Source organism: Myripristis murdjan, chromosome 9 (genome assembly GCF_902150065.1).
Source record: "Myripristis murdjan chromosome 9, fMyrMur1.1, whole genome shotgun sequence".
NCBI lineage: Eukaryota > Metazoa > Chordata > Actinopteri > Holocentriformes > Holocentridae > Myripristis > Myripristis murdjan.
Window position 1 is genome coordinate 31,934,442 of NC_043988.1, and position 21,307 is coordinate 31,955,748.

At 40.7% G+C, this 21,307-nt stretch overlaps 1 protein-coding gene and 1 long non-coding RNA gene across 3 annotated transcripts in view; both read right to left on the bottom strand.

The window, feature by feature from the left end:
* The window catches only part of LOC115364824 (uncharacterized), a 216,989-nt gene that overhangs the window by 15,778 nt on the left and 179,904 nt on the right, over positions 1–21,307 (bottom strand). The window contains exons 31-32 of the mRNA XM_030059449.1: positions 15,216–15,293; positions 14,219–14,296 (exon numbers count right to left, since the gene is read on the bottom strand). Of these exons, the coding sequence (XP_029915309.1) occupies positions 14,219–14,296; positions 15,216–15,293 (156 nt within the window). The remainder of the gene's footprint in view (positions 1–14,218; positions 14,297–15,215; positions 15,294–21,307) is intronic.
* On the bottom strand, positions 4,338–11,089 carry LOC115364825 (uncharacterized). 2 transcript variants are annotated; one of them, XR_003928716.1, is made up of 4 exons: positions 10,203–11,089; positions 10,008–10,037; positions 6,533–6,559; positions 4,338–4,352 (listed from the first exon to the last, which is right to left on the bottom strand). It is a non-coding gene; the product is annotated as an uncharacterized LOC115364825 (long non-coding RNA). The 2 variants fall into 2 exon arrangements; XR_003928715.1 differs by lacking the exons at positions 4,338–4,352; positions 6,533–6,559 and having other exon boundaries at positions 9,289–10,037; positions 10,203–10,217; positions 10,395–11,089.

Consider the following 21,307-nt stretch of genomic DNA (forward strand, 5'->3'; position numbering starts at 1 on the left):
AACTTTCTTTGTGTCTTTCTTTGAGTTTCGGTCTTTTTTTCCATTGCGGTCCTTTAGGAATGTGAGGCTGGAAAAGCAGCTACGATAACAGCAAACACAAAAAGCTTCTACACACACACACACACACACAGAAACAGTCTTTTCTCTCGCTACTGTTCACAAATGTCCTTTACAGGTAAAAAGGGTTCGTCCAAGGCTCTTATCTCCCTCTCCCACCCCACTGTACCTTCTTTGTGTCAGCTGTGGCTTCAATCTTCTCAGCGGGGCGGGAAAGGTAAACAAGAAAAGACACAAAACAAAAAAGCAAGGAGAAATTGCAAACAGTGCTGTGCGGGATACTGAAGATGAAAACATCATAAAAACAAACCATATTTTACAGCAAAAGGAGTGTGGGATATATATAGAGAGCAGGTAAAAACAAAAGATGGGCTAATTCCTGTGTATGTGTTGGATTACAGGGAACAGGTGAGTTTAGTAGAAGCTCTTTGTTCGTCTATGCTTTTGCAGGACGCTATGAGATATGACAACAGCACTACTTTGGTTTTCCAGTACAAACACACAGTTTCAGGCGGAGACTACCAGGCTTATTTCAGGAGCGGGAGTCTTTTAAGCAGCGGAAAAAGTCAAGGTGGATATTTCTATGAGATGGAATAAGGAAGAATAAGGAATAAGGAAAGGAATAAGGAAGTGTTTTTTTTTTGATTGGCCAAACAAACCTTGTTTACTTCGTCCTTCGACTGGAAGAGAAATAAAAATCAAGTAACATTAGAAAAACTGTGCGACATACAGAAACAGTTTCCAAATATAGTCCATATTTTTCTTGCGATTACACCGTAAAGCCGGATCTTTGTCGTCAGAGTTTCATTCCAGGGAAACAAAGAAGACGGAAACAAAACGCGGAACGCCTCATTCAAACCCGGCAAAAATCACTGTGAATCAGATTAGCCTTTGCTCTCTCAGCCAAAGGCCAAACCGAGCGTTTTGGCGAACGGGAGCGTCGCCTTCCAGAGGGATTCTGGGAAATGTCTGAGTCATCGCCTAATCAGACGGCACTAACAGGAGGGCAGCAGACGGAGCAGCGCTACTGAAAAAGTCAGCTCCTTCGCTTTAATGTGTTCACTTCCTCGGCTTTGGCCTGAGGACCACACACACACACACACACACAGATTACAATTTATCAAGCTCAAAATAAGATGTAAAGATCAATTTGCGGTGCATTTGTACTCAGATGTAGCCTTCCTCGATGTGCGTGCCTCATAAAAATGAAATCAGTGCACACAACACATCTCGCCATGTTGTGTCTGTTCACTGTGCAGATTTTTAAATCATGATTTTTTTTACATATTTGTGTCTCCTGCTGTACTTTCGCATCATCCAGGGGAGGAAAAGTCCTGCTCTCTTCTCAGGTAAAGATGCACAGGTACGATTTTAGAGGCCGATTCCGATAGCTGACATCATCTTTTTGTAAGAATCGCGGTGCAAAACAGACTGTATCATAAAATCATCAAAGAGGACAATGTTAATTTATTCTTGCAAATTTGACATTTGGACACAATCCTTGAAAAAAAAAATCGGCAATTCCACAATCAACCAAATATTGGCAATAAAAATAATATTGGACTGGACTGGATAGAGATATTACTTTTTAAAGCAAATAACGGATGGTAGATGGTAGACCAATATATTGAGCATCTTTAAAGCAGCATATCGCCTAAATATATGAGTTATTAACACTTTAGTGACACTTAAAACACATTTAATGTTACTCACCAAGACCACAAGTGTTCATTTTCCATTCACTTGAATGGAGACAAAGAAAACAGTCCTGAAAAAATCACTTTTTCATGTTTGGGAACCTGTTACTCAGTTACATACCCTGTCATTTAGAGATAAGCAGTTTTCTGTCTCATGTTACCTTTGCATTCCTACTCTTGGTTTACATGGAAATCACTGTTTAAAAATTCAATCTCCCAAACAGGGAATATTTCACCTCGAACGGTATCTCTGCGCTTCAGTTGGCAATTTTTTCCCCCCAAAGAAAACTATTTTCTGAGTATAAGTTTGCTGTGGAAAAAAATGAGGACTTACATTAAATCAACATATGAAAAATCAAATAATGAGCTTTGCTTGTTGAACTGGCTCACAAACTCTTCCAATGTCATTTTTCAGGCTGTTTTTGTCGGCTCCGCCCAGGTGAGTGAGAACTAAAAAATGCAAAAGCCGATAAAAATTGTCACAATGACTTGAATTCTTGGTTCGCAAGTGTGATTACGGTTCACCGGGCCATAAAGCGCTGATAACCCATGCATTTAAAAGTAAGCCAAGTATTTCTTGAAGCATCAAAAAGTTAAAATGAACAGCCCGTGGGCTCGTTTCCCACAGCTGAAGGCGTTTTGAACTCTGCTCTCGAGCCAAAGCAGACAGTCGACGCCGACACGGCAGCAAACACTGTCATTCATTATTAACGCAGGGCAGACGGAGGATGAGAGGAGGGCTCCGACAAGGGCAGCCGCTGTAAATCGTGGTTTCACTGCGGGGTTAACAAATCTCTACACTGGCTGCTGACAGCGTGCCCTACGTAAATGATAATCCGAGGCGTCTCAACCACCCACCTGTTTGTTCTTCATCTCCTCCTTATGGGCAAAGCAGAGAAAGAGAAGTGTTTACAAAGAGAGCCGTCACAATGAATCGTCCTCGCATGAAAACAGACTAATAGCAAGAAATGATCACATCTACTGAGAAGGTCAGACGTTAAGGGAATTTTAGAAGGGAGAGAAAAATCTGCAGTATGGGAGAGAAATCTGAAGAGGCGCTGAGAGAAACTGAGAGGATAATGGAGTGGCCGGGGTGAGGGAGGAGGACAGAGCGCTGAGAAACACACCAACCTGCTTCTCTTTGTCTTTCTTTTCAGCCTGCAAGGACACACACACACACACACACACACATTTGGGTGTGAGCCACGCTTTGACGCCAGGTACACACACAGGTAAACAAAGCAGACTCAAACACACACGAATATGAAAAAAAAAAAACAAAAAACAAAAAAATCCTGGATAGAAACTGTACACTCAGTGGCGCCTCCGGTGGTTTTCATGTTTTCACTGCAGGTGAAAGAGCAGCAGGTTTATCGAAACATTTTCCAAACTAATCAATGAACTCAAAATCAGCTCGTCTTCACTAAATATGCCTTTTTTTACTTTGTCCTCTCTTCTTGTTTGTCCTTGTGATGCCTATTTTACACATTATTCCACTAACTCACCTATTATTATTCCTCTCAAACCCTTTTAGATTGTGTGAAACACTCAAGCTGCCATTTACTAAAAATTTATTATTACTTTTTGATTTATTATTTGCAGCCTTTTATGCTTTATTGTTTGTATTTCATGCTTTTTATTGTTTTGATTCTGAACTGCACGCTTTTGGTTTAATCTGTCTTTATGCACAGCATTTTGATCCGTATTAAATGTATTAAAAGTCTATTGAAAATGTTTTATATTTCCCCTCAATAAAGGTTCATCTAAATCTAAAATACATAAAATGCATCGTCCAGGCCATTTTTAAATATAGAGCTCAACAGAAAAATGGAACAGGCCAAGTTCTTTCCCAAACTGTGATGGGAGGGTGATAATTTATTATTTTTTATTTTAAACGGATGCACACTGTGTTTAATTCACACACTGTGAGAGTCCAGCCGGCACATAAAAATCCCACTGACTCCCATTAAGCTCTAATAAAGCGAGCTGGCCTCAAATCTGTCGAGAAGAAAGACAAATTTTAATTAAAAAAAAAAAGTTTGAAAGGAAAACATTGTTCAGAATTAGTAACTGCAATCTAAATGTGACATCTGAGCAGATTATTTCACATTCTTCAGCGATTTTTTGCTAGTTTGGCAGCTGAGTCCAAATAAAGCAAAGGTTTGAATACTTACACAAACTCAGTTTCTTTTCCTCTTTTTTTTTTTTTTTTTTTAAAAATTTCATGTATTAATATTAATTACTTTATGTTTGTTTTCTCTCTAACTGAACAGAGAGCTCTGAATAAAAATCAGACTGATAATCCTGAACAAATGCAAAACAAAACAAACACACACACATGGACACACATACACTCCTCTAAGTGCATTTAAAGAATAACGTTCGGCACACACACCTTTTCCTTCTTGGACACGGACTGGAGAGACGAGGGAACAGAAAAGAAAGAAAGATGAAATGGCAAAAATGTCAGTAAACAATAAGAGACAAACAAAAACCCCAGGTATCAGGTGTAAACAACCATATCAGTATCCCTGGCGAACACGTTTGGAAAATGTGATAATAAAGTTCCTTTTGACAGCTCACCTTTTCCTTGTCGAGCTTTAGATTCAAGTAAAGAAAGGACAAAAACAAAGATGAATAAAGTGGAAAACAAAATCGTGAATTTAACAAAACAGATGGTGAGAGGAGGAACATGGATGATTGCATGACACGGGATAAAAACATCCACTTCACACGCACTCACACTAACTCAGACACACGCAAAAAATACAGTGACACACACCAACACACGTGGGAATAACCGAGTGAGTGCACGGTTCAGTCAACCATGCGTTTGGACACGAGTCAGTGCCGAGTTCACGGCCAGTTGGAGAGGAGAAGTAAAAGGAATAATCCAACGTTTTGGGGAAGTACGCTTTTATCGACTTCTCCAGACTGAGACGAGATGTTTGATACCATTTTCACCTCTGTGCGTCCAGTGGTTCAGTTCCTACGGGTGCCACTTCATGTTAGCTTAGCATAAAGACTTGAAGTCTATGGGAGTCATTAGCCTAGCTCCATCAAAGTGAAAAAATAAACCTTACACTAATTACGGAGCTGTCTTATGACATGTATTTCAAACACATATGACCCACTGTGTAAATTAAACAGCTTTGGAGTTGCTGTAAAGTTTATTTATTCACTCTGACAGAGCTGGGCTAACGACTCCCATAGACTTCAAGTCATTATGCTAAGCTAACACAAAATGCTACCAATAGGAGCTGAACCAGTGGACGTTCAGAGGTGAAAATGGTATCGAACATCTTGTCTCAGTCTGGAGAAGTTGGAAACAGGGGTATTTTGCCCAAAATGTTGGAGTACTTCTTTAAGTTATGGAAATGTTGGAGGGACCAACACTGTGCAAAGCAACCAGACCTTCTCCTGCTCCTCCTCACTGTCATCGTACGCCGAGGACTCATCCTACAGGAAGTCAAGAGGCACACAACTGCTTTCAGCACTTAAACACAACCTATCAGCTGTTGGTTTTTAGTCCCAAAACAACTCATATAAAACAGATGAATCTCTCATTTCGCAGAACCATGTAATTTCTTGGAGATTAATAACTTGACTTAATAAGAAACACAAAATATCTCCTATTATATCTCCTAATATATCTTCTGCCAACACCTGTGTGTCTAACAAGAACCTCTCTCTCTCTTTCAGCGCTGCGCTCTTCGTCTCTTAATTTTCACGCTCCTGACAGCGCTCAGAGTTTTGCATTTCTTTGGTGCTTAAAGTTAAAAATATCTCAACTTTTTGCACAAGCGCTCCGTGCCTGAACCAGACTTTCAAGAGTCTCGACGTAACATCGGGAGCTGATCAGCAACCAGCGCTTCCCCGAGGCAAATCTTTAATACTGCTGGCTAAAAAAAGAGAGATGTCTGGTGGAGACAGGGACTCATATATTAATATATCAGAGCCATGACAGTAATGTGCATTGTCATCAGATCCGGGACTGTTTCCACTGAAAAGGAGCGACAAGTTTTGCGACACAGTGACAGCACTCAGGGTGATTTCCAATTTTGCACATTTTCCTAGTTCAGCAAACTATTAGTTTTCAATTAATTATCAATACAACATCTCCAGGTTCATCTGTGATGTTGTCTGGCAAAAACTGATTACTATTCTCCCAATACTCTACAAAACACAACAAATAAGGTGGTTAAAGCTGCACCAGGCAAGATTTTTTTTTTTTTTTAAAGTTAAACTCAATGTAATCATATCTACCTAAATCACAAAATGGACCAAAATTCAAGAGTCAGATGTGGTCACTGGCAGGAAAACTGCTCTGCCGACAGAAAGTGATAAATCAAAACTTAAAAGCAAAACAAAAACTAAGCTGCAAAAGAGGGCTGAACTCACTGAAATTAAAACCTTCACCTCTCTGATCTTTGGTATAAAACATCACAGATCGGACGGGTGTGTAAACGTGAGCGCGATGTGATGTGCAGCTTGTATTGGCGTCAAATTATAGGATTTGTGGGAAATGCAGTTCACACAGTTTTCCATCTGTCACCTCTTGCTGCTAATTCAATGCAAAGTTGCCCAGTGCAGCGTTTCATGTAATGACACAACATACAGGATCTGCTCAGGAGTTTCAGTCATTTTCATACCAAAAATGCAACAGAGGACAAAGACACACACATATACAAATACAGCACACAATCACACACACACACAACATCCTGGCTGCACAAGAGGATGATTTCACCCATTTTCACTGGAGCTGAACAACCAACCTGTTTCTCTTTCTCCTTGTTGTCAACCTGAAGACGACAGGACAGGACAGGACAGGACAGGACAGGTGAGGTGAGGTCAGGTCAGGACAAGAGTCTGTGTTTTGTTTACTCATTAGCATCCACACCGTCTGAACTGACCAACGTGTTGTGGCGAAATCCAGCCGAGTACAAGGGATTTTACATTCAACCAAAAAAAGGAAATGGGTTGAAAAATTTTTTTTAACTGCAAATAAAGCTTTTGCCAGGGATTTTTTTTACAATCTCTGTAAGTACACTGGAGTGCTTCCAGGAGCTAACATTTTCTTCCTGCCTGGTTTGTTCATGTTGATTTTCAGGCCAGAAAAGCAGCAGCGTGTAGGCCGGTTCTCACGACTAGAAAACCCCCTGTGCAATCTAACTAGAATGTTAAACAAGCTGACAGATACACTCTGGTATATTCCCGTGATATGACCCATTTGTAAATTTCCCTGATATTCCCTGACTTCCCCAGAGAAATTAACACATTCCCTTTGTGCTATAAGCTTCTCAAAACGGCAACAAAACACCACAAGAAATGGGAATTCTGCTGAGCTGCTCTGCCTCATTAAAATAAGTGGCAGGTGGCCTGGTGGTTAGAAACATCGGCCCCACAGTCAGAAAGTCACAGGTTTGATAAACTGTGACAGCCAGAGCATGTTCACCGACATCCATGTGTCTGAATGAAGTGGGGCAAGGCAGCGAGACACTGAACTCCACCTGCTCAGCCACTGTAAGCTGCGAGGAAGGTGTCCAATTTAAAACTCAGTCTGCACAAGCACCCAGGTCTCGGTGGGCGACTTATTTCTGGAGCCGACTTAGTGCCTGTCTGGTCACCAAACTCACCCAGTTCTCGCTCAAACCAAAATAATGACACCCCTAGGCCTCGACAGACATACTTTACATTCCACCCTCCAAAAGCACAAGTGAAACACACAGTAAATACAACCCCAAAAACAGTCTGAAACTAGGGGTCCATCAAGGACATCTAAAGGAAGGTAATAGGCTTTGCAGGGTTTGATCTCACAAAAACAAAAAGGATAAACAATGCCATCAAGCAAGTAAGGTAGCACTACAAGGTTCTCTTGAGATCCAAGGATGCATTAAAAACAAGGCACTAAAAACAATAGGTTTAGGCCTTTTATTGTATTTGGCCACCCGACCAGAAAGGACAGGCCGCCTTGTGTGTTTTCATCGAGCCGAAACCAAAAAAAGATTCAAAGCCACACTTTTTTTGTGAAAAGTTACAAGTACTCAGCAAGGCATAAAATATTCAAGTGGCATTGCATGCATATCTAAAAAGTCAGCCAATGAGAATGCACAAAAAAATAAAAAGAAATAAAAAATAATTTAGGTAGGGGTTCCTCAGGGATCATTATATGGCTTCCTTATAATTGCAATCTAAAGAACCCCTAAACACCCTTTTACTTTTTTTTCAACCCATGAAACCTGCTCACTGTGTGGAACACAGCAAATTTAAACACATTTATTGTCTGGCACAAATAAGATGGACACATAAATGAATCTGGAGCTGATTTCACAGTGGAAAAAAAGTTCTATGTGAGGTGGCATTTTGTAATTTTTTGCACAAGAATTAACAACTACGTGCACACCACATGTTTTCGGGATGTTTGTAATAAGAATGTTCGTAGATGAACACACACACACATTTTGTAAATAAACCTTCCCATGTAAAGGCCAAACGATAAAGGATCAATGCACTTAGCTGGCCCATAAACAGTAGCCCTACTTCCCACAGTTGTTAAGTTAACAGTAATGCCACCTGTTATTTAACAAAGCCTAGGATCCAGCACCCTTTCATTATCTGATGCTCTTTCCTTTTCCCTTCTGCTCTTCATCTGAATTTCCCCCCCCCTCATCTCCGACATGTAGCAGGCGCCCTCCCACCAAGCGATAAAGGAAGCCATTTTGAGTGCTCCCACCGGGGCGGCTAAACACAACATTTTGATGCACTCTCAAATTCAATTATCCGGCAGCCCACTGTTAGTCTTTTAAGTGTTTCACGAGAGGAGGGAGGCTGTGTTCGAGCCCCTGTGAATCATTTAAGAGCTTTGCTAGCATGTGTCGCTGCTGGTTTAATAAGTGAGTTGTTGTTGGGGTCAAGGCGGGGTATGCAAACTACGGCAGGGATGCAGGAGCTCTAAGGGGAAAAGGACATTTTAATTAATAACAGGCGACTCGATATTCAAAGGCACGAGGTAAAAGGCCTGACATCATGTTTCTCCTGTGATCTTGGACAGGCTTCTCACAGAGCTGGAGATAAGGAGGCCATGGTGGTGTCAGCAGGGGATAAATCATGCAGTTTCTCCATTGACAGGTAATGACAGACTGAGGAGGATGACACAGTGACAGCACCCCGGGGTGTTTTTCAGTCTGCATTTTGGTGAAGCATCGGTGTTTATCCTCAGCTCATAGTCACCAGAGTAGCTCCAGGTTTTGTCTCCGTTGCTGTTTGATCATTATTTATAGCCCTTAATCACTGCATCCCACCTCAAAGGGACTTTCCAGGCAATTTACAGAAAACAAAAAGACACCCCGACCTGAACCTTAATGGTGGCTGAGAAAAAATCCACCCCACCGTCGAAAAAAAAATCCTCAAAAGCTAAAAGGGATAAAAAGGAAGAAATCTTGAGGGCGCCTTCAGGCCAATAAGAAGTGCAAAGGATGACAATTATCAGCTCAAATCAAATCCAGCCAATTAGAGGCACACTAAGCAAAACTGCTCAGAGTTGAATGAATTGAGGAACCTTTGAATCAAATGGAAAAACATCAAATAAGAGAAGAGAGAAATATTTTTTGTGAGTCGAATCTAAGGCCGAGGTTACATGTGAAAGTTTTTCCTGTTTTTCATGCAACTGAGCTGGTTTTGCTGCTTTGCATCATTTGGATTGGTCCATATGGGTTTTGGTGACATGGCAACAATAAAAGTTTAATTTACAACATGCAACTAACTGCATGTAAGCTGCATTGCACTGTGTGTTGTTGCTCACTTCAATCAATCATCAACCAATTGGCCTCTTTAAATGAAATGAAACCAAAAAGAGTCCAGCAGACGGAGGAAAACCTGAGCAGTGGTATCACAACAGCTACTGCTGATGTGCCCTTGAGCAAGTCATCTAGCCTCCAGCTGCACAAATGGAGTGTCCAGCAGTACAGATTGTGGTTGTACTGTGCAGCTCTAAGGTATAAATGCACATTTGTGTGTGAGCCTGAAATGGGGTGATGCTAAAAGATATAATATAAATATATAAATGTTCAGGTGAATGTTAAAAAATATTCATACAAATATTTAAATCAATATCAATATGTCCAAAATGTAACAAGATCCCAGGAGAAACGCATGTGGATGGATTTTGCTTTGGTTGGATTTGCACTAAGATCGTTTAACCCTCAACTCTTCCAGCTCGCTGGGATTTTCATTTCCCATAATCCCCCTCACCTCAGATCCTTCTGAGTCTGAGCAGCCAGACTGGGGTGGAAATGGAAAGAGAAAAAAAAACAAACAAAAAAAGGAGGTAAAATGAGAGAAAATAATTAGAACCAATAACAAAGGGAGAGAAAACTTAAATGAAATCATATGGACGACAAAAAAAAAAAAAAAAGGTCTCAGACATCCCCTGACATCCCCTCTCACCTTGGACTCCTCCGACTGGCGGCCGTAAGGAACCACACACACACACACACACACACACACACACAGTCATTTGAAAAAGCAGAAAGATGAATTAGCACAACTGGAAATGATTTCTCCCACTGACACTAAGCCACTTAAATGAAAACTAATTCGGTGTACAGAGTTTAATCCCGGCCGAGGCAGACTACCCACCATGTCATCGCCTCCTTCATGGTCAGAGACGGCCTGGTGAGGATGGGACAGAAAATAAATAAATCAAATCAAATACAGGACCAAGTAAAATTGAGGATAATGGGGTGAAACAGACAAGGAAAGATCATTTTTATAATCAAGTGTTGTTCGTCTGGGGTTTTGTGAGGATACACAGCCACTCCAAGCATCGTTCTCGGATTAATTAGATTAGCTTTACTGGATTAGAGGCTAATTTGTGATGATTATCCTGCTTGTTGCTGCTTATGATACTAACCACAAACACAAACCGCTTTTCAAAAACATATATCATAGACTCTTTTTGGATGTATGAATAGTAAACTTGTACAACTAAGGATTTTTATTCACCGGTTTCAGACTTCTTTACTTTACTTGTGTCATTATTGCAAAAGTGCATACAGCCAGAAAATATTTATACTGAGAAAAGGAATAAATCACAAACATTAAAAGAGAATATTTTCTCATCTGTGGAATCTGAAGGATGAGTCAGTCCTGCACGCTGCTGTAACTTTTTTTAATTTATTTTTTTTTTAATTTTTTCAGTTAACAGGAGCACTGCAATGTTTTGGTCAAGGATCTTCAGAAATATGCCTGACGCACGTCCCTGACTGAAGCATGGAATTTCTTTTGTGAAAATTAAAGTTTTGCAGTTTACAGCCGTGTGCAGACTGGCTCCTTTCTTTATTTTTTCCTTTCTTTTTTTTTTTTTTTTGTTGATTTTGGCTCCTACACAACTGCAAAAAGGCCACTCAAGTGCACAAAAACCATTCTTGAGGTTTTTGCCAGGTCTGTGGTGCTGAAATCCCACAGAGGGATGACAATATAATGCATCAAAGTCTCTAAGCGACCCCTAACAAGTGGAAAAGTTATTTTATTCAAACTGTTTGTGGCGTGACATGATGGATGGATTGACCCACCTCCTCGTCAAACTCCTCTGGCTCCTCCTCGTTCTCAAGCTGAGGGAGGAAAGCAGCGCCGCAAAAGTGCAAAAGTAGAGTTTTACCAAAAATGACTCACAGTGCTGCAAACAGAGAGAACTGAGAGGAGAGTTCAGGATGGATGAGGTTTAAAAGAGCGCTGAGGGGGGTTTTCCTTTATGGGCGCTGCTACGAGAGAATACTGGGAATCTAATGAAGAGGAGGAAGAAGAGGAGGAGGAGGAGGAGGAGGAGGAGGAGGGCTAGTTGATCTCTTCATGAGTGGAGTAGATCAAACACCAGACTAGACAGACTGACACTACCGGGCAAAAAGAGCTTTGGCTGTTGGAAAGAAGTTTTGGGTGGGTTTCCTCTTTAATGAAGTGACAAAAGTGTGTGTGTATGTGTGTGTGTTTGTGTGTGTGTGTGTGTGTGTGTGTGTTTGGACATGACAGAGGAGGGAGTGAGAGAGAAGAGGAGGAGTAAGAGGAAGAGGCTTAGACCTACCCTCTCCTCCTCAGCTGTTAACTGCAGAGAGATGAACACACACACACACACACACACACACACACACACACACACACACACAGAAACTCAGACGTTACTCAAACACATTTTGTTAGGCCGGGAAACAAACATAATCACACACATACACACACCCACACACACTCAAACATACAGAAGAACCCACTACAGAAGTCCCAGTTTTTACTATATTTCCTACTTTTTACATTTTTTTTTTGCTGCTTCTCTTTTACAACATCTTACTCAAAGGACCAGGCCAGTGATTTTGTATTTTTAGGCTAAAATCTAATCTTTTCCCAAAGTAAGTGGTTATATTTTATAACTGTCGTATCATTTTTCCTCCCTTTTCTCCAGCCGCTGGTTTCCATTCATTCCACTACAATATGAAAATTAACTTTCAGAAACTTCAGACTTTCCTCACACCAGTTTTCCATCACCAGAATAAAGTCTTCCACGTTAGTTTTTCCTAAAAGCAGCAGCACTGTTGTGTTTTTGAAATCGGGGCAGACTGAAACGCTTTCTCCCTCCGCCAGGGAAAATAGTCCCTGGGGAAAACGTTTGCTTTCCATAGCCAATTATCAGCTCTGTGGTTTATAAATGGCGACGACTTTGTTACAGCAGCAACACAACATTATAAGGCGGCTGTTTCAACCAAAAATTCAAATTTGAAAACTGAGAGATGAATTGATTATATGTTGTATGTGGGGCAATTGTGGTAAATTGGCCGGTCATTTCAAAATCACTGGTATGGTCCTTAAAACTAAAGGAAAAAAATGGAAAATGGAAAAAGGAAAAGGAAAAGAAAAGATTAGCCCTCCTTATATCCATTAAAATTTGCAATAACTGCTCATTAGTGTAGTTAAGAAACACTGTAAGTAATATGTTCTATACTCTTTTTTTTATTTTGCTGCTTTGAATTCATGTTTGTTTTGTCCGGTGATGATAACTTTTATTGTATCTTCTTATTTAAGAATGAAGGAAAGAAAAAGAAAGAACAAAAACAACAACACAGGATTTCTGTAATAATACACTATAATACAATATACCAGTTTGGTTTGATATTGCATTTAAATTCAATTAAACTGTGTGTGATATTCATGCAGGAAGATGCATGAGACACACCAACCATGTCATACAAATACACCCACATTTATTCCCACACACACACACACACACACACACTGCTTGTTACTGGATTCTGCATGGATTTCAAAACTGTACATCTGCAAAATAGTGGTTTCACATCTTTCCTCCCCTCTAAATTTCCTCGTATTTGACTTTAAGGTCGGCTTTGCATCGTACCAAACTGAGGTTACCGCGCCTTCAGGATCACGGTGAATCAGAGTCCAGAACGAGACCTTTGTCCCAACACTTCTGATGGAAAACACAGACGGCCATGAGCCCACAGACATATATAGCACATCCACAAAAAGGAGCTATTAAAGTAAATGGGTCACACCTGTAGGAAGGTGTGCTGACCTAGATGGGCACGTCTGAGAAATGGGACACGTCGGGTCTTATAGGGAAGCAGGTAAGTAGGCCTGTAACCCACTGGCCAGTTTTAGCGAGCGGGAATCCTCATTTGTTTTCTGCGGCTGATTTGATGGCGATTCTGGAGCGTTTCCAGCACAATTTGGAGGAGTGCATTTCCACGTTCCATATTTATCACACGGGTTCACAGCGAGAAACCTCCCTCCCCAGCGAGAATCACTACAGGCTCTCATACGCTCCTGTCTTGAGGTTAAAAAAAATCTTTCCGCTTCCTCGTCGTGCACTCACGGTGATATTTCATTTTATCTGCTCTGGCCGGGCTGCTTTATCGGACCGGCGCTGATCAGAGAATTTAAGCTGCTTCTGTTGTTTCATGCACCGCACGTCACTGCGGATCAGAGTGTCTGCTAATTGCCTGAAATGTTAATAAAAAAAAAAAGTGCAAATGTGAGGCAGTGCAGCTTGCCTGGTGACAGCTGCAAGGTCGACTTGTCATGCTAATGAATTGAGCTGAGTCATATGAGTCATCAGGGCCCGGCGGCGAGCTGCACCGGGGCTCGTCTTTCTCACATTTCACCCTCTTTTTTTTTTTTTTTTTTTTTTGTGGAAACTAAACTGTCGGATTCATCAAAATGCAGTGTGTTATGGTGAAGGTCAGTGGTTTCCAGCCACCAGCAGCTGATTTCAGCAGCCAGCGCTCCTCCAACCACAGGAGAAGAACTAATCTGTAGACGAAGGCGGCGTGGTGACCGGCTGAGATGAAAACTATCACCGCTTGACAGATCCATGGCAGATGATTTAACACAGCCACTGCAGGACAAGGGGTGTGTGTGTGTGTGTGTGTGTGTGTGTGTGAGTGTGTGTGAGAGCTCACCTGCTTCGCTCCCATTGACTCAAACATTTTCTCCAGCATGACCCTCATCTGCTGGATGTTGTTCATCAGCACACAGGGCTGCAGGAGGAGAGGGGGGGAGAGAGAGAGAGAGAGAGGGGGGGGGGGGGGGGGGGGGGGGGGGGGGTGGGGAAGACGAAAATGGGAAAGAAGAAAAGAAAGAAAAAGAAAGAAGAAAGAAAAAGAAGAAAGAAAGAAAAGGACAAAAGACAGGAAAAAAGGACTTAGAGAGTCAAACAAGACAGACAGACAAGGACAGAAAAAAAAGAAAAGAAAGAAAAAGAAAAGAAGGAAGGAAAGAAAGGAAAAAAGAGGAACCAAGAAACAAAACAAGAGGAAAGAAAAAAGAAAGAGGAACCAAGACAGTCAAACAAGACAGGAAGTCAGACAAAAGAAAGACCTAAAAGAAAGACAGAAAGAACAAAAAAACCTAAGACAGAAAGAAAAGAAAGACGGAACTAAGACAGCACAGTCAAGCACAACGACAGACAGACAGACAGACAAAGAAAGAATGAAAGAAAGAAAAAAAAACTAAGACAGAAAGAAAGAAAAAGAAAGAAAGAAAGAAAGAAAGAAAGAAAGAAAGACAGAAAGAAAAACTAAGACAGAATGAAAGAAAGAAAGAAAGAAATAACCAGACAGACAAACAGACAAACAAACCAACAAAGAGAGGCTGCAGCAGCAGGAAAAGCACCAATCAGACGACGGCAGAAGGTTAAAGACACAAAGTCACAACCGAATCAAAGCGCCAGTGACAAAATGACAAGAAGAAAGACAGAAACAAACAAAGCAGCAAACAAAACCACAGAAACAAAGACGGCGAGACAAAAAGACGGAGGGAGAGCGGCACAGCGGCAGAGGCTTAAACAAGATGAAATATTAATCCACTCTGCACATTTCTCTTTTGTTTTTTTTTTTTTTCTCTAAATGAGAGCGAGCTGGGAGCGTTGAAGCGGCGGCGGCGGCTCGCAGCACTCACTATCTTCTCCTTCTCGCAGTAGGAGGGGAAGCTCTTGGCCAGCAGGGCGCAGTACTGCAGCAGCACCTTGGTGATCGTCTGTGGACACAAGACAACTCACACTCAGTGCTGAAACACTCAAACAGCATTAAACATCCATTTAATTACATTAAACATTCACTTTAACAAGACATTTACTCTTAGATTCAGTGTTAAAGTCTCATTCTTCAAATAAGTGACAACATTAACCAGTGGGATGAGATAATCCCACTTGTTTCCAATACAGTTTCATTTGTTTCACTTTTTTCTGGCAATGAGGATGAATATATTTAAACATAGCAGAATAAGTCAGAGCAGCATTTGATTTAAGGAAATGGTAATCAAGAAAAAGTAGATCAGCACTGCAAAAAAAGTGGGATTATCTCATCCTAATAGCAGATTTTTTTTTATTATTATGAGGTAAAACAAGATTTGAACTCTAAATAACAGACCAAAATACTTGTTAAGATGGAGATTTTTTTTGCAGTCAGGTTAGTTTGCATGAGAATTTACTGCATAAAAAACCATATCTGTTGACCCATTCCTCCATATTACTGATTTCTATTCCACTCTAGACCTATATTTAGGTTTGTTCATGTTTACTATGGAGTTGCTGAAATAATTAATCAGATAGTTGATTATGTATTCATGATCCATTCATTTTCCAAACCGCTTATCCTAATTAGGCGTTGCTAACTAACCACTAATTTGGATACGCTGTTTAGTTGATTAACAAAACATTAATCGATTGTAATTTTAATGACTGAACATTTAGTTGTTCCCTACAGTTGATGCAAGTTGCCCTCATTTTCTGGTTATTTTTTGTGATATTTGAGCCATTGCTACTTAAAACTCTGGCACTTTTTGGCCTGGTGGTGGCGCTATGGTCAAACCGCTTCAGTTTTTGCATTCTGGATCTTAATGTAAAAATGCATCATCCCACAAGCGTTCAACAAGTTTGTCTCAGCTGTGGTGGAGATATTGTGCGTGAAGCTCGGGGCAATGCTGGCCTGGTGGTGGCGCTGTGGTGGACCAATCAGGTTTATATTTAAAATCCTGGATCTCAGCATTAAAATCCATCATTTCACAAAGTTTTGTTGTCCAAAACAGACCAGAAGAGGCTCAGAAACTGTGTCCAATCTATAGTTTGAAATTATGAGTTGTAAGATTTTGCGTAAATCTGCGAGGCAGTTTGTTGGTTCCAGCTGTGACTTCGGAAAAACGCACATAAATACCAGAATGTGTGCAGAAGACTTTGTGGTCAGAGTGCAATGTGGATCTATTGGGCCACATCAGGTGTGGTCTGATCTCAGCCAGGTGTAAACACAGTTCACACACCTGGGACTCCTCAGGTCTGTCCTCTGCACTTTATTCCTCCTACACATTGTGACGGTCAGTCCAGTCACTAAACAGTTAACCCAGCCCGGAGCTGACCGTCCCACCTCATTCCGCCTCATGTTTTTTCATCGCTTTTTGTACCAAGTGTGATGTGTGATGTGCCAAAATCCATCACCCTGTTCTGCTCTTTTCTTTAAGAGAGAGACAGATCCTGCTTCTTCACTGAGTATTTCAAGCTGTAGGACACCGTGCAACTCTCGGAGAAAGCTATAGTGCAATGTTTAAGTGGTGCGGAGGGGTTACCATGGTAACCACAGCAATTTCCTGTGCATTTGTCAAATTCTGTTTTATAAATCCTAGTTTTGAACTGACCTTTGGGCATCCTGGAATAACGCACAATAAAATGGCCAAGAGACAAAAAAAAAAAGTCGGTTGAAGTTGTGCTGGAAATGCTGTAAAAATAATTAATCGCTCCCCAGGTCATCACATCTCATTAAGATTACAAACGCCTAGATTGTTATGGCTTCATGTTCATAATGTTAGCTGCAATATAACTTTTTTACTAAATAAAATATCTCAGAATAAGGAAACATCTGAATGACGTAACAGGAAATATCGACTCTCAAAACGTTGAGTTAGTTATTTATTACACTTATTAAATTTATTAAAGTTATTTTAATTGCAGTGATTGGTGTTTTGGTTGCAGATGTTGTTGACCCCGCCTCACTAATGACCCGCCTGCTGAGATCCAATCACGATGAAGCAGAATCCAGATAAGAGGAGTGCATGTTAATGTCAGGTGTAAAATGCAAGTCCTGGCATCCGGTCTCATTATCCAATTAACAAATCCGGACACTGAGATCATGTTTTAATGCAAGGTGTAAACAGGGAAACTACAGGGACTGTGCCTTTAATTTGGTTACCTCACAGCGTCCCAGGATGTCTATGAGATTTCCCTGCTTTCCGCTGAGTCAGCCAGATGGCCCTGTTACACTCATGCATAAAACATACGGCCTGATGGCTGCCTGCATTACTTAGTACGGCTTTCCTCCCACTCGCTTATAGTACAACTCTCCGTCTCTCTCTGTATCTTCCTTTTGGACTCCCTCACTCGCTCTCACTGTCACCTCACAAGTATAATTTCTGAGATGAACTAGTGCCGCGCTGGCTGGCCCGCAGGCTGCAGAGAGAGAGGGAGAGAGAGAGAGAGAGAGAGAGAGAGAGGAGGCGAATGAGAGATTGGTGGGTGAAGAAGTGAGAGGAACTGGAAAGTGGAAAGTGGAAAGAAGAGAAGGAAATCAAAATAACGGACGATACAGATGGAATGAAAGGAAGGCGGAGAGAGGGATTGATAGAGAATGAGAAAGGGAGAGAGAGAGGGGAAGGGGAGGGGGGTGTTACAGCACAGAAGTCCAAAATGAGGAAGAGCAGCGAGAGGTCAAGATGAAAAAGAAGGCAAGATGAAGAAGAACATTAATAAAAAATATATATATATCTGAGAAAAGGGGGTGATGAAAAGCAGACAGATATTCTGTGCAGGAACAAAGGAAAGAGGGATAATCAGAGAGAGTCAGAGACTTGACTGACAAAGAGAGAGAGACTGAGAGAGAGAGAGAGAGAGAGAGGAGAAAAGGGAGTCAGGGGTTGGGGACAGGGGAGACAGACAGCTCAGAGTGATGGCTTACATTAGCCATTCTTTATTTAATGAGTCCCATATCGACCAGGCAATCTTTCATTCACTTACACACACACACACACACACACACACACACACACACACACACTCCTGCACTGGGAAATTTAGTCACCTTAATGGCTGTGCCTAAAAGCCTTAAATTAATTAATTAAAAAAAAAAGAAATAGTCATCATCATGATATCGAGGGTTTCATGACAAAACGCTACATATCCATTTTGAAAAAGCCAACGTGAATCTGAATCAGTGTTTCAGAACCACAGCCGACGCTGCGGCTCTAAGCCAGAGGTGTGTTTTACAAGCCGAGGTCCTGAGGTGACTCATGAGCTAAAGCTGCGCTGCGACGGATGTGGACGTGAAAACACACTCCGTGAATCACGAGGCGGGGCTGCGGCAGGGAGAAACGTCCCGGCCCTGCCTCCCGAGACACCGCACACCTGGCCCGTTTACGATCAACGGGAGCGAAATTTTCTCATCGCTCGCAGGAAGTGATGAACTAAAATGTCAGCGCAAAATACAAAACTGTCGCCTACACGGCAACAAGCGAGCGATCTGTACAGACGCATGATTTGTGCAAGCTGCAGACTTCAAAATTAAAAAAAAAAAAAAAAAAAATGCTAACTCTTTACAATAACCATCATTAATAAATGGTAAAATGATGGTTAATTAAACTTTAGTTAACAGTTACTTACTGTTAATAATCAATGAAAGGATAATTAATAATACTGACTTATTACATAATTAACTAGTTTTTAACAGGTCATTGTTGCACAAATTATAACATTTTATGTTATAATGTATTAAGTAAGTAAGTATTTATTAATGATGTTAAGTATTTATTTATGATTACCACACGATTTGTAAATCTTTAAGAAATTGAGAAGTTTGTTGAACAACATTACACAGGTGGACCAGATATTTTATAACATTTTGTTAATGGGTAATAACTGGTTTGCAAACCATCTTTAAACAATATTTAATGGCCTTTGTAAAGCTGAATATTTTTAATTAACATTAACATTCATTAACTAATTATTACAAGCAGTTGCAACTTTATAACAGCCATCCAAATCGTGTTTACAGACAGTTAACAAACCAGTTATTAATCATGAACAAAGTGTTATAAAAGATCTGGTCCATCTGTCTATGTGATATTTGTAGATGTTTAACAAATTTCTTAAAGGTTTCAAATCATGGTGTGATCATTAACAAATATTTAATATAGTGTATAAGATGTTATAATGTGTGCAACAATAAAATAAGAAAGAAATAAAGAAGAAATAAAATATGAAAACATTTATGATAATAATTTCATTGTTTTTAACTGGAAAATAACTTTTAACCAAAGTTTTATTTGCCATTTATTAATGATTGTTATCAAAGTGTTACCAAAACTTCTCATCTCCGCTGAGTAAAGCTGCCCTGATGCATCTTAACGCATTTTGTTATGATGGGCTTGTTTATTGATCTTTACCCGTCGCGCTCATGACGGTTTTACATTTCCGAACATTTTGACAAACACTGAAGCAGCCGCAGCTCCTGCTGAAGCATGAGGGCCAACCAACACTTGAGGCTCTCGTCTGCAGAGAACCAGGGTTACGTTTCAAACACCTCTACTGCAAATTAGCTATGGTGGTAAAAACGCTGACTGTTTTCAACTGTGCAATTTATTGGAAAACACATCTTTTTCATGCACGATATGTTCAAGCACCGAAAGCGGATATTTTCAAGTAAGCCCTGTAACAAGCCCTGTAACAAGCTGTTCAGCGAATACGTACTCTTACCGTCAGGAAAGAGGGAGCCTACAGAGCCAGCAAATACAAAAGTAACAGATACAGATTTTCCTTCATACCCACAGCTATTACACTACTAAATAAGCAATAACCCAGGATGTAGCTACTAGCTGAGGAATGGGCTTTTCCCAATGTACTACCTACCTGTGTTCAGGGAAACCGCACACTTTTTTGTATTTTTATGTTCATATTTTCTACCTCCTAGTAGTGCGTGCAATGTACGGGTGTGCAAATTCTGATTTTTTTTTTTTTTACCCATTTTCTATTTATTTATACAACATATGTGCAATTTCTGTAATTTTCAATTTTCAATTTTTTTTTTTTTTTTTATACCCATTTTCTATTAATTTATGGGGACTGTGCAATATTAGCTTAAGATAATGTCTGTTGTCTTGTTATCTGAACTGTTTCTTGTTGTCTGAAATGTATACTTGTCTACAGTGTTTAAATGTTTGTTTTTATCTGCAACAGCGTGCACTTGTGCCCAAGACAAATTTCCTTCGGGACAGTAAAGTTCATTTGATTGACTGATTGATTGATTGATTGAAGTGGGACGTTTTACTGCACTGCTCTGGTGATGTGGACACAGAAAACTGAGACCTTTGCGCCCGGTGGTGGAATAATTTCACATCGACGGCATGTGTGTTAACGTGATGTAAATGTAAAATTTCAGCATGAATAGTGAGCAGCCTTGTTCACAATCAGTTTAGATTGAATGAGCTTCTCCTGAACATGATTAAGTGCCTGTTCTCCAAGGCGCCTCACACTCATTTTACAGAGTTTTAAAATGGTTATCTAGTCACCTTCCCCTCCCACATTTTTCCCACGGGTGGCCATCTGGTGACAAGCCCGCTTTAATCCTCTCTCCAGGTCACAGCTGCTTTTTTTTTTTTTTTTTTTTCATGCGAACAATCATTATGTAGAGCTGGTTTTAGCTTCCTCCGAAGGTGAATATCTCATTTTGGACTGAACCTGTGCACTACAAAAGCCTGGAACGAACCGCCGTGGTAAATGGGGTTGGCGGCTTCATGATTTCCCAGAGCGCCCTGCCTCATTCCTCCTCCTCCTGTTTATTCTGGCACAGCTGCTTCGTGCCCCCCCGCCTCCCGCTCCCTTTGATAGCAGCTGAGATGAGGTGTGATGAATAAGCATGGGGCTTTAGAAGTGGTTATCCTGTTGAAAATCAAAAGTGAACAACTCGGTCCAACACAGTAACAACCAGATGAACGTTGCTGCGGATGGAAAGTGG